Source organism: Rhinoderma darwinii, chromosome 2 (genome assembly GCF_050947455.1).
Source record: "Rhinoderma darwinii isolate aRhiDar2 chromosome 2, aRhiDar2.hap1, whole genome shotgun sequence".
Lineage (NCBI taxonomy): Eukaryota > Metazoa > Chordata > Amphibia > Anura > Rhinodermatidae > Rhinoderma > Rhinoderma darwinii.
In genome coordinates this window covers 16,086,320-16,097,848 of record NC_134688.1, presented here as the reverse complement: position 1 = coordinate 16,097,848, position 11,529 = coordinate 16,086,320, and the positions used below count along the sequence as shown (strand labels likewise).

The 11,529-nt window shown below is 47.3% G+C and overlaps 1 protein-coding gene across 2 annotated transcripts in view; it reads left to right on the top strand.

Moving 5' to 3' along the window:
• Positions 1-752: 752 nt before the first annotated feature.
• CCDC90B (coiled-coil domain containing 90B) overlaps positions 753-11,529 on the top strand; it is a 40,401-nt gene continuing 29,624 nt past the window's right edge. Inside the window, exons 1-3 of one of the 2 annotated variants that reach the window (XM_075851395.1) lie at positions 753-941; positions 1,705-1,827; positions 7,440-7,543. In XM_075851395.1, the coding sequence (XP_075707510.1) occupies positions 785-941; positions 1,705-1,827; positions 7,440-7,543 (384 nt within the window). In that variant the 5' untranslated portion in view covers positions 753-784. The remainder of the gene's footprint in view (positions 942-1,704; positions 1,828-7,439; positions 7,544-11,529) is intronic. The other variant, XM_075851396.1, reaches the window with a different exon arrangement.

Genomic DNA, 11,529 nt, shown 5'->3' with positions numbered 1-11,529 from the left:
AAGCACTTTTACCGCAGTCCGCAGCAGCTAGTCCGCATCAATTTACTGCACATTTTGGGCAGATCCGCAACGCAGATTATGTGCGGCATTGATGCGGACAGTTGCGGAAGAAATACGCCACGTGGGGCCATGCCCTTAAAGGGGAGAGTCTGTGGCAGTCATTATTATATGGGAGGGGCTCTGTGGTGTTCACTGTTAAGAGGACGGCTCTGACCTAGTCACTGTTTTTGGGGAATTGCTGCCGTCACTGTTATGAGGGGATCTGTGGTAGACACTGTTATAGGGGTACTTTTACATTCATTGTTATGGGGGGGATTTTGGTTGTCCCTGTTATGAAGACGTTCTTATGGGGGCACTGTGGCTGTTATGGGGAGACTATGTTAAGATGGCACTGTGGCTGTATTGGTTGTGAGGGCACAATTATTTTAGGGTGACTCTGTTGTAGTCATTGTTATGGGGTCACTGAGGTTGTCACTTGTTATAGGGGAACTTCTGGCTGTCCAGTTATGAGGGCACTGTTGCATTTGCTATTATGGGGGCCTCTTGTTATGAGGTCACTGTTTTGGGGGGCCCTAGCAGTCTCTGTTATGGGGCCACATAAATGTCACTGTCATGGAGGCATAAACTGATATAAATAAACTCCCATGTGCAGCACAGGGGATTAGAAATGATTTCCGCTCTCCGGCCTCTGCCGTCTCCCGCGTTACTTCCACCTCCCTGCCTGCGTATAATCAGCCGCCGCCTCCTAGCAAGCAAGGGGGGGAAAAAAACTACGAGCCCCACAATGCATAGCGCCAGACCGGAAGTGACGCATGAGGAAGCGCACCGTGTGAGCAGAGTGGAGGGCAGTGATAGAGAGGAGCTGTCAGTGAGGATGAGAGTCTCTGGTTACAGGTGGACGGCCGAGCTGCTCACAGCGGCACAGAGGAGCTGCAGGAGGGGTAATGGCTTTACTCTAAAGAAGTTTCAAGAGTCGCTTAATTAAAAACTTTATTAGCACATTGTCCTGTGCACAGCCTGCAGTCACCCCTATTGTTCTGTATATAGAGAGTGCAGTTTCCCGGTGATGTATGGACGCAATGATAAACGTTAACGATCCGACCGTAAGACGCCAACGATTATTATTTTGTTTATGGGCCGAAATCAATCACTTCAGAATGGCAGCAATGTATTTGCAGCTTCTTCTTATACGTTTTTCCTGATCGATACTGATCGCGCTCTACGATCGTATGCGACAATTAGCGCCAATTCACATGAATGATTTTGTTACGCCCCTTTAACAACACGTATGATCGTGGGGTGGGGATCTGACTGCCGTCAATGCCTAAAGCAACGCACCGCGTGCTGAAATACTCTGCGCTGCGGGTGGAACCGGCTCCTTTCACGATCTGTTTGTGACCTCCCACTCCTCACATGCAGTCCTGTCCTCCATAACCACATCCTATAAAAGGACAGCTCTCACCAGGTCCGCACGTGCCTCTCCTGAAATACTCTGTGCTGCTGAAGGTCCCTTCTCTTTTCATTGTGTGTCTGTAACCTCTTATTTCCCTCCTCATGACATCGCCTGTGACAGGCGCATCATCACATTAGTGGATGAGTCACAGGATCAACACAGTCTTCTCCAGAAATACTCTGTGCTGCTGTTGGGACTATGCTATCCAATGTAAAGTAATTATTTTTGTTTGTTGTTTTTTTTCGTTGTAGGATTTGGATCCTCCGCACACGTCCTCTCTAATTATGATGTCAGACAGGTGGAGATCACCCCGTCCGAGCAGAGGAGGTTGACGTTTGATACCCACGCTCTAGTGCGAGAGCTGGAGACGCACGGTGAGCAGGGGGGGAAACATCACAGATGACATTACAACCCATGTGACTGCTGCAGCCAATCACAGGCTGTGGCGGTCAGATGTGAAGAAGGGTCATGCCTGGAGGCCGGGCCGCGGGACGTCAGTCGGACACGTAGCCATGGCTACGGCCGGCGTTTTTTTCCTAGTGCTGCTTTCCGCAGCACAGTTTTTTCAGCCGCAATGTGCTGCGTGTTCTCGGTTGGATACGCTGCGTAGTTTTACGTAGTGAACTCTGCCTATGATTGAGCGCAGGAAGCAGGACTGTACTATGACTGTATTATGCTTCAGAGCTGCATTCACAATTCTGCAGACTTCCGGATTACAGGGATTTTCTTCATCAGGATGATCGCTTTTCTTCTTGTATATTTTTTTTTTTAGATCGTAACTTCCATTCCGCTGTGTAAATTTATGAGTTGGCTCATCTTGCGCTGCTAAGCGTTGACATCATAGTGCCCACGCGGCCGTCTGTAGACCGGACAGTTCTCACCTTTTAGGTTATGTTAACACGGCCTATTTTCAGTCCCTAAACGGCTAAAAATACGGAAGATGAACGCCTCCAAACATCTGCCCATTTATTTCACTGGGAAAAACGGCAGTTTGTTCCGACGGGGAGTTTTTAAAAATGGCGCGTAAAAAAACACCCCGTAAAAAAAAAGTGCATGTCACTTCTTGAGCCGTTTTTGGAGCCGTTTTTCATTGGGTCAATAGAAAACCGCTCCAAAAACGGCTGAAAATCCGAGGCAGTTTTTCCTTGAAAAAAGCTCCGTATTTTACAGCGGTTTTTTGTTAGGCTGTGTGAACATGGCCTTATAATGATGGCTCCTCCTGTAATAAGTTGTGACAGGGCTGAGGTCTCCTCACCCTCCAGTTGGACGTGCGGCTCCAGCCGATGACCTCCGAGTCCGCTCTCCTGACGCTGTATGTGCACGGGATCGGCTCCGGCAGCTTCTTACTCCGTTATCATACACGTACGGCGGAGCATTGTCCCTAAAACAAGTCCTGGAGTCGTCCTCATCTGACAAGTTGTCCCAAATTAATTTCACCCGATTCTTCGTTTTATCTGTGTCTGGGAAAGCTGGGTCACCGCCTCTATGGCCGTCATTACAGAGGTTGTCACCGCTTCAGGATGAGCAGCACTTTGTTTGTAGACTGTGTCATGAAATCTGCTGCCAGGGAATCACATAGATCAGAGCGCAGGTTTATAGATCCGTCATTGTGTCCTTATATATAGGGACAAGGTCACCGCAAGGACGCACTGATGCACCCCTCCCCCGTCCTGACACCGTATATTATATCCCCGTGCTCTGGGGTAATGGGATCACACGTTATCTCTTGTAAGGGGAACACAAGAGACGGTTTTATCTACATCTAGATTTTATTTATAGAGAAAGGAGGGAAATGTCAGAAATCCTGATAAATGACACAAATGTCAGGTTTATACCATTTTCTATGTTCTCTCTAAATTAAACCGATAAGAATAGTCTGTGCTGGAAAACCGAGAACGGCGAGCGCAGTCCTGGACTTATTTGCAAAGAAAATTTGTGTATGTATGAGAGTCCCAGTATCAGTGGCGGATTATCATTAGGGCGGTTCAGGCGGCCGCCCGGGGGCCCAAGGCGCCCGCGGGGGCCCATGGCCGGCCGAACCGCACATGATCGCACGGCCCCCTCATGCCCGGTGGCGTCGCTAGCACCGGAGGGGGCCCCGGTGCTAGCGGCAGCCGCATTAATTTGTTTCTGGGTCCTCAGGACTTAGATACAAATGAATACTATAGGCTGCAGGTCACGTTCAGCTCGCAGCCTATAAGGCCCTGGGAAGACTCCCTGCGCAGGTCGACGTGATGAGGTACTGCATCACGCCCGTCTGCGCATGCGTCTAGTCCGGAGGATTCACACGCGTCCAGCTGGAGCGGCCGCCGCGGGGTAAGGTAAGAAAACTGTATATATTTTTTTAGGTGGGGACTATCGCTGTGTATATATTCAAGGACGGGGGGATTGCTCCATTACACTGTATACAAAGGGGACTGCTGGGTGGCCCTATATACAAGGGGAGGGTAGCGCTGTGTGGCCCTATATACAAAGGGGGAGCGCTGTGTGGCCCTATATACAAGGGGGGAGCGCTGTGTGGCCCTTTATACAAGGGGGGAGCGCTGTGTGACACTATATACAAGGGGGAGCGCTGTGTGACACTATATACAAGGGGGAGCGCTGTGTGACACTATATACAAGGGGGAGCGCTGTGTGGCCCTATATACAAAGGGGAGCGCTGTGTGGCCCTATATACAAAGGGGAGCGCTGTGTGGCCCTATATACAAGGGGGGAGTGCTGTGTGCACTATATACAAAGGGGAGCGCTGTGTGCACTATATACAAAGGGGAGCGCTGTGTGCACTATATACAAAGGGGAGCGCTGTGTGCACTATATACAAAGGGGAGAGCTGTGTGGCCCTATATACAAAGGGGAGCGCTGTGTGGCCCTATATACAAAGGGGAGCGCTGTGTGGCCCTATATACAAGGGGAGCGCTGTGTGGCCCTATATACAAGGGGGGAGCGCTGTGTGGCCCTATATACAAGGGGGAGCGCTGTGTGGCCCTATATACAAGGGGGAGCGCTGTGTGGCCCTATATACAAGGGGGAGCGCTGTGTGGCCCTATATACAAGGGGGGAGCGCTGTGTGGCCCTATACAAGGGGGGAGCGCTGTGTGGCCCTATATACAAGGGGGGAGCGCTGTGTGGCCCTATATACAAGGGGGGAGCGCTGTGTGGCCCTATATACAAGGGGGGAGCGCTGTGTGGCCCTATATACAAGGGGGAGCGCTGTGTGGCCCTATATACAAGGGGGGAGCGCTGTGTGGCCCTATATACAAGGGGGGAGCGCTGTGTGGCCCTATATACAAGGGGGGAGCGCTGTGTGGCCCTATATACAAGGGGGGAGCGCTGTGTGGCCCTATATACAAGGGGGGAGCGCTGTGTGGCCCTATATACAAGGGGGGAGCGCTGTGTGGCCCTATATACAAGGGGGGAGCGCTGTGTGGCCCTATATACAAGGGGGGAGCGCTGTGTGGCCCTATATACAAGGGGGGAGCGCTGTGTGGCCCTATATACAAGGGGGGAGCGCTGTGTGGCCCTATATACAAGGGGGGAGCGCTGTGTGGCCCTATATACAAGGGGGGAGCGCTGTGTGGCCCTATATACAAGGGGGGAGCGCTGTGTGGCCCTATATACAAGGGGGGAGCGCTGTGTGGCCCTATATACAAGGGGGGAGCGCTGTGTGGCCCTATATACAAGGGGGGAGCGCTGTGTGGCCCTATATACAAGGGGGTAGGGCTGTGTGACACTATATACAAGGGGGTAGGGCTGTGTGACACTATATACAAGGGGGTAGCGCTGTGTGACCCTATATACAAGGGAGCGCTGTGTGACCCTATATACAAGGGGAGCGCTGTGTGACCCTATATACAAGGGGGTAGGGCTGTGTGACACTATATACAAGAGGGTAGGGCTGTGTAGCGCTATCCACAGCGGTATGTGTGTGGCCGCGTGCAGCCCGGACAGCAGCGAATATCCAGAGTAACCGCCGGACAGCAGCGAATATCCAGAGTAACCGCCGTGTGCAGCCCGGACAGCAGCTAGACGGGCTGGGAGTGACTCAATAATGTGCTGGTCGGTGGTCTCCGGTATCTGGCGCCACACTGACTGCAGAGCATCCCACATTTACTGGAGGGTGCGTGGGGGGGATCCATAGAGCGAACAAGACGATCGTGGTCCCACAGATGCTGAATTGGGTTCCAGTCTGGAGAATTCGGGGGCCAGGGAAGTACTTGGAAGTCTTGGTCGGGCTCTTCCTGTCGGACATTTCTAGCCGTGTGACATGTCGCATTTTCTTGCTGGAAGATTCAATCTGCCCCAGGTGAGACAATCAGCATGTATGGGGGGACGTGATCTGCAACGATGGATTCATACCCAAATCACATCAGAGCCGTCCACATGGATGAGTGGCCCAGAGAACGCCATGAGAACATTCCCCAGACCATAATGCTGCCGCCACCGGCTTGTGTTCTTCTAGCAATGGTCGCAGGGTGTTTGTCCATCCGTTCGATGACGCAGAGAACGCGACTCAACGGAGAAGGCGACCTGTGCCAATCATCGGTGGTCCAATTCCGATACTGCCGTGCAAACTGAAGCCTTTTTTGTTCCGCTTCACCTTTGTTACATAGGAGCAGTGACCATCCGTCAGCTTCGGAGCCCCGTACGCAGTCGGGTTCGCTGTTGTATTAGACACACGTCTGGTAGCCCCCTGGTTGATTTTCACGGTGAGCTGCTCCCCTGTAGCGTGTCGTTCGGCCCTCGCGCACCTTCGTAGTCGACGTTCACCTCTCACATCTATGGCACGTGGTGCTCTGCAGTTTCCACGTCCGTTATTTCCAATGGTGCCATTTATCTATTCACGATTCACTTTCATCACAGCAGCACGCGAACAGTTCACACACTGCGCTGTGTGAGAAATACCGCCACCCTGGCCCGAAAGGCAATAATCATCCCTTATAGCAACTCTGATAAATCAGCCCTTTTACCCATGACAACAATGAGTGATATGTGATCAGACTATAGCACACCCCTTATATACCCACCAAGCCACGACACATCACTTCCTTCATGGGCTACGCGCTGCCGACACCGAAAGTAGGAGGTGGTTATAATAATGTGACTCCACTGTGTATATATGAGACTGTGTGTGTGTGTGTATATATAGGAGTGTGTGGATAGTAGACGTGCCTTGAGTAGTCCTCTGGGTAACCGGGATTGGATGGGTCAATTTCGCGTTTTAAGAGACAGTGGGAGCGCACGCACTAAGGACACAGCGGCCGTGAGCAGAGGATACCAGTAGACGCCGGCGTTAGTTAGACCCTGTTCACACAGAGGTTTTTTCTAGGCAGAAAAATCTTTTTAGACCTGCCTGCTTTCCCTTTGCCGTATTTTTCGGCCACTTCCATTAACCACCGCGGGCAAAAAACGCAGTGAAAACCGCTTTCTCTGCCTCCCATTGATGTCAATGGGAGGTCGGAGACGGAAACTCCTGAAAAAAGGTCATGACGGTTCTTTTTCCCTCACCGTTTTTTGGCGCGTTTAAACGACGCGGTTTCCGCGTCGAAAATACGTGTGAAAAAACTTAGTGTGAACTGGCCCTAATGCCTTTTTCTATCATTTAGGTGTTACTGTTTTTACTATTTCCAATGCAGTAGTAGAGCAGAGCCGCACAAGAAGCACTGAAAAGGGGTGGAGCTGTGACAACGTTTGTTATTTATATGGTTGTCACTCATTACACCCAACTGTTGATTCTCCCTCCTGCGATCACTTACTACATAGGATGATAGGGCAATTCTGTAGCCCTCCCTGAGGTTGCCCCTTTTAGCTCGTCCTGTGCAAGAGCGACACCTACAGGCTGTAAGAAGTTATAACACTCAAAACACAGGATAGTTCAGAAGAGCATGTTTAGCTCTCCGATCTGTTCTCGTCTTTTTCTTCCATGGATTTTATGGATTGCTTCTACATAGTGTTGAATTAATTTCTCTCTGTTTTTATTTATTTTTAGGCTTCAGTAAACCGCAGTCTGAAGTGGTAGTAACGGCGCTGGCGTCCCTGACCAACGCAAGCCTGGACACTGTATACAAGGATATGGTGACCAGAGCCCAACAGGTAAAGACAGCCACGAGTGCAGCATAAGACACAATTTAATAGTTCCCATCTCTGCTTTCCATACAAGACCACGTGGGGTTGTTTCAGCAAACTGAAAGTGAATATTCCCGGATAGTTACCTGTAGGAGGCGCTAGAGAGAGAGTTTTACTCCTTACCAGGTGGATCTTTGCAAGGAAAATCACTACCTTCTGAGAGTCCAGTCAGTAGACAGAAAGCATATCATATAACAAATAACTAAATTCTTGTCCATAGGGGGCAGTATTATAGTAGTTATATTCTTGTATATAGGGGCAGTATTATACTAGTTATATTCTTGTATATAGGGAGCAGTATTATAGTAGTTATATTCTTGTATATAGGAGCAGTATTATAGTAGTTATATTCTTGTATATAGGAGCAGTATTATAGTAGTTATATTCTTGTATATAGGAGCAGTATTATAGTAGTTATATTCTTGTATATTGGGAGCAGTATTATAGTAGTTATATTCTTGTATATAGGAGTAGTATTATAGTAGTTATATTCTTGTATATTGGGAGCAGTATTATAGTAGTTATATTCTTGTATATAGGAGGCAGTATTATAGTAGTTATATTCTTGTATATAGGAGTAGTATTATAGTAGTTATATTCTTGTATATAGGGGGCAGTATTATAGTAGTTATATTATTGTATATAGGAGCAGTATTATAGTAGTTATACTCCTGTATATAGGAGCAGTATTATAGTAGTTATATTCTTGTATATAGGAGGAGTATTATAGTAGTTACATTCTTGTATATTGGGGCAGTATTATAGTAGTTATATTCTTGTATATATGGGCAGTATTATAGTAGTTATATTCTTGTATATAGTGGCAGTATTATAGTAGTTATATTCTGGTATATAGAGGCAGTATTATAGTAGTTATATTCTTGTACATAGGGGGCAGTATTATAGTAGTTATATTCTTGTATATAGGGGGCAGTATTATAGTAGTTATGTTCTTGTATATATGAGCAGTATTATAGTAGTTATATTCTTGTATATAGGAGCAGTATTATAGTAGTTATATTCTTGTACATAGGAGCAGTATTATAGTAGTTATATTCTTGTATATAGGGGCAGTATTATAGTAGTTATATTCTTGTATATAGGAGGCAGTATTATAGTAGTTATATTCTTGTATATAGGGGGCAGTGTTATAGTAGTTATATTCTTGTATATATGAGCAGTATTCTCGTAGTTATATTCTTGTATATAGGGGGCAGTATTATAGTAGTTATATTCTTGTATATAGGGGGCAGTATTATAGTAGTTATGTTCTTGTATATATGAGCAGTATTATAGTAGTTATATTCTTGTATATAGGGGGCAGTATTATAGTAGTTATATTCTTGTATATTGGGGCAGTATTATAGTAGTTATATTCTTGTATATAGGAGACAGTATTATAGTATAGTAGTTATATTCTTGTATATAGTGGGCAGTATTATAGTAGTTATAGTCTTGTATATAGGGGCAGTATTATAGTAGTTATATTCTTGTATATTGGGGCAGTATTATAGTAGTTATATTCTTGTATATAGGGGGCAGTATTATAGTAGTTATGTTCTTGTATATAGTGTGTGTGTGTGTGTGTGTGTGTGTATGTATATGTGTGTGTGTGTGTGTGTGTGTGTGTATATGTGTGTATATATATATATATATACACACACACACACCGCCTGCAGGGAGGATCCCCCATGAGTTTTACCAGTATTATAAGAGCGTTGTAATGTGTCCACTTACTTTAATCATTAATACACTATATGTACATCTATATATGTCCGCCTCATCTATTTTTCCCACACGTGCGTGGCGGTATCCCCCCCACCCCCCGGATACCCAGCTCGAGTAGCACTGCTGATATAATAGCAATAATCAATCTGTACTAGACTTTGTCAAAATTGTAAGACGGGAATTGCAGGAAGAAGCAGCGACACATAGACACACAGAGCTACATAGACACACAGAGCTACATAGACACACAGAGCTACATAGACACACAGAGCTACATAGACACACAGAGCTACATAGACACACAGAGCTACATAGACACACAGAGCTACATAGACACACAGAGCTACATAGACACACAGAGCTACATAGACACACAGAGCTACATAGACACACAGAGCTACATAGACACACAGAGCTACATAGACACACAGAGCTACATAGACACACAGAGCTACATAGACACACAGAGCTACATAGACACACAGAGCTACATAGACACACAGAGCTACATAGACGCATACGTACATAGACGCGTGCGTACGTACGTACGTACGTACGTACGTACGTACGTACGTACGTACATAGACGCGTGCGTACGTACGTACGTACGTACGTACATAGACGCGTGCGTACGTACGTACGTACGTACATAGACGCGTGCGTGCGTACGTACGTACGTACGTACGTACGTACATGGACACACATACATACATACATACATACATACATGGACACAGACATACATACATACATGGACACAGACATACATACATGGACACAGACATACATACATGGACACAGACATACATACATGGACACAGACACACAGACAGACAGACATACATACATACATACATACATGGACACAGACATACATACATACATACATACATACATGGACACAGACATACATACATACATACATACATACATACATGGACACAGACATACATACATACATACATACATGGACACATGGATAGATACATACATACATACATACATACATACATGGACACAGACCTACATACATACATACATACATATATACATACATGGACAAAGACATACATAAATACATACATACATACATACATGGACACAGACATACATACATACATACATGGACACAGACATACATACATACATGGACACAGACATACATACATGGACACAGACATACATACATGGACACAGACATACATACATACATACATACATACGTACATGGACACATACGTACATGGACACGGACGTACATGGACACGGACGTACATGGACACGGACGTACATGGACACGGACGTACATGGACACGGACGTACATGGACACGGACGTACATGGACACGGACGTACATGGACACGGACGTACATGGACACGGACGTACATGGACACGGACGTACATGGACACGGACGTACATGGACACGGACGTACATGGACACGGACGGACATGGACACGGACGGACACGGACGGACACGGACGGACACGGACGGACACGGACGGACACGGACGGACACGGACGGACACGGACGGACACGGACGGACACGGACGGACACGGACGGACACGGACGGACACGGACGGACACGGACGGACACGGACGGACACGGACGGACACGGACGGACACGGACGGACACGGACGTACACGGACGGACATGGACACGGACGTACATGGACACGGACGTACATGGACACGGACGTACATGGACACGGACGTACATGGACACGGACGTACATGGACACGGACGTACATGGACACGGACGTACATGGACACGGACGTACATGGACACGGACGTACATGGACACGGACGTACATGGACACGGACGTACATGGACACGGACGTACATGGACACGGACGTACATGGACACGGACGTACATGGACACGGACGTACATGGACACGGACATACATACATGGACACGGACATACATACATGGACACGGACATACATACATGGACACGGACATACATACATGGACACGGACATACATACATGGACACGGACATACATACATGGACACGGACATACATACATGGACACGGACATACATACATACATGGACACAGACATACATACATACATGGACACAGACATACATACATACATGGACACAGACATACATACATACATGGACACATACATACATGGACACAGACATACATACATACATGGACACAGACATACATACATACATGGACACAGACATACATACATGGACAC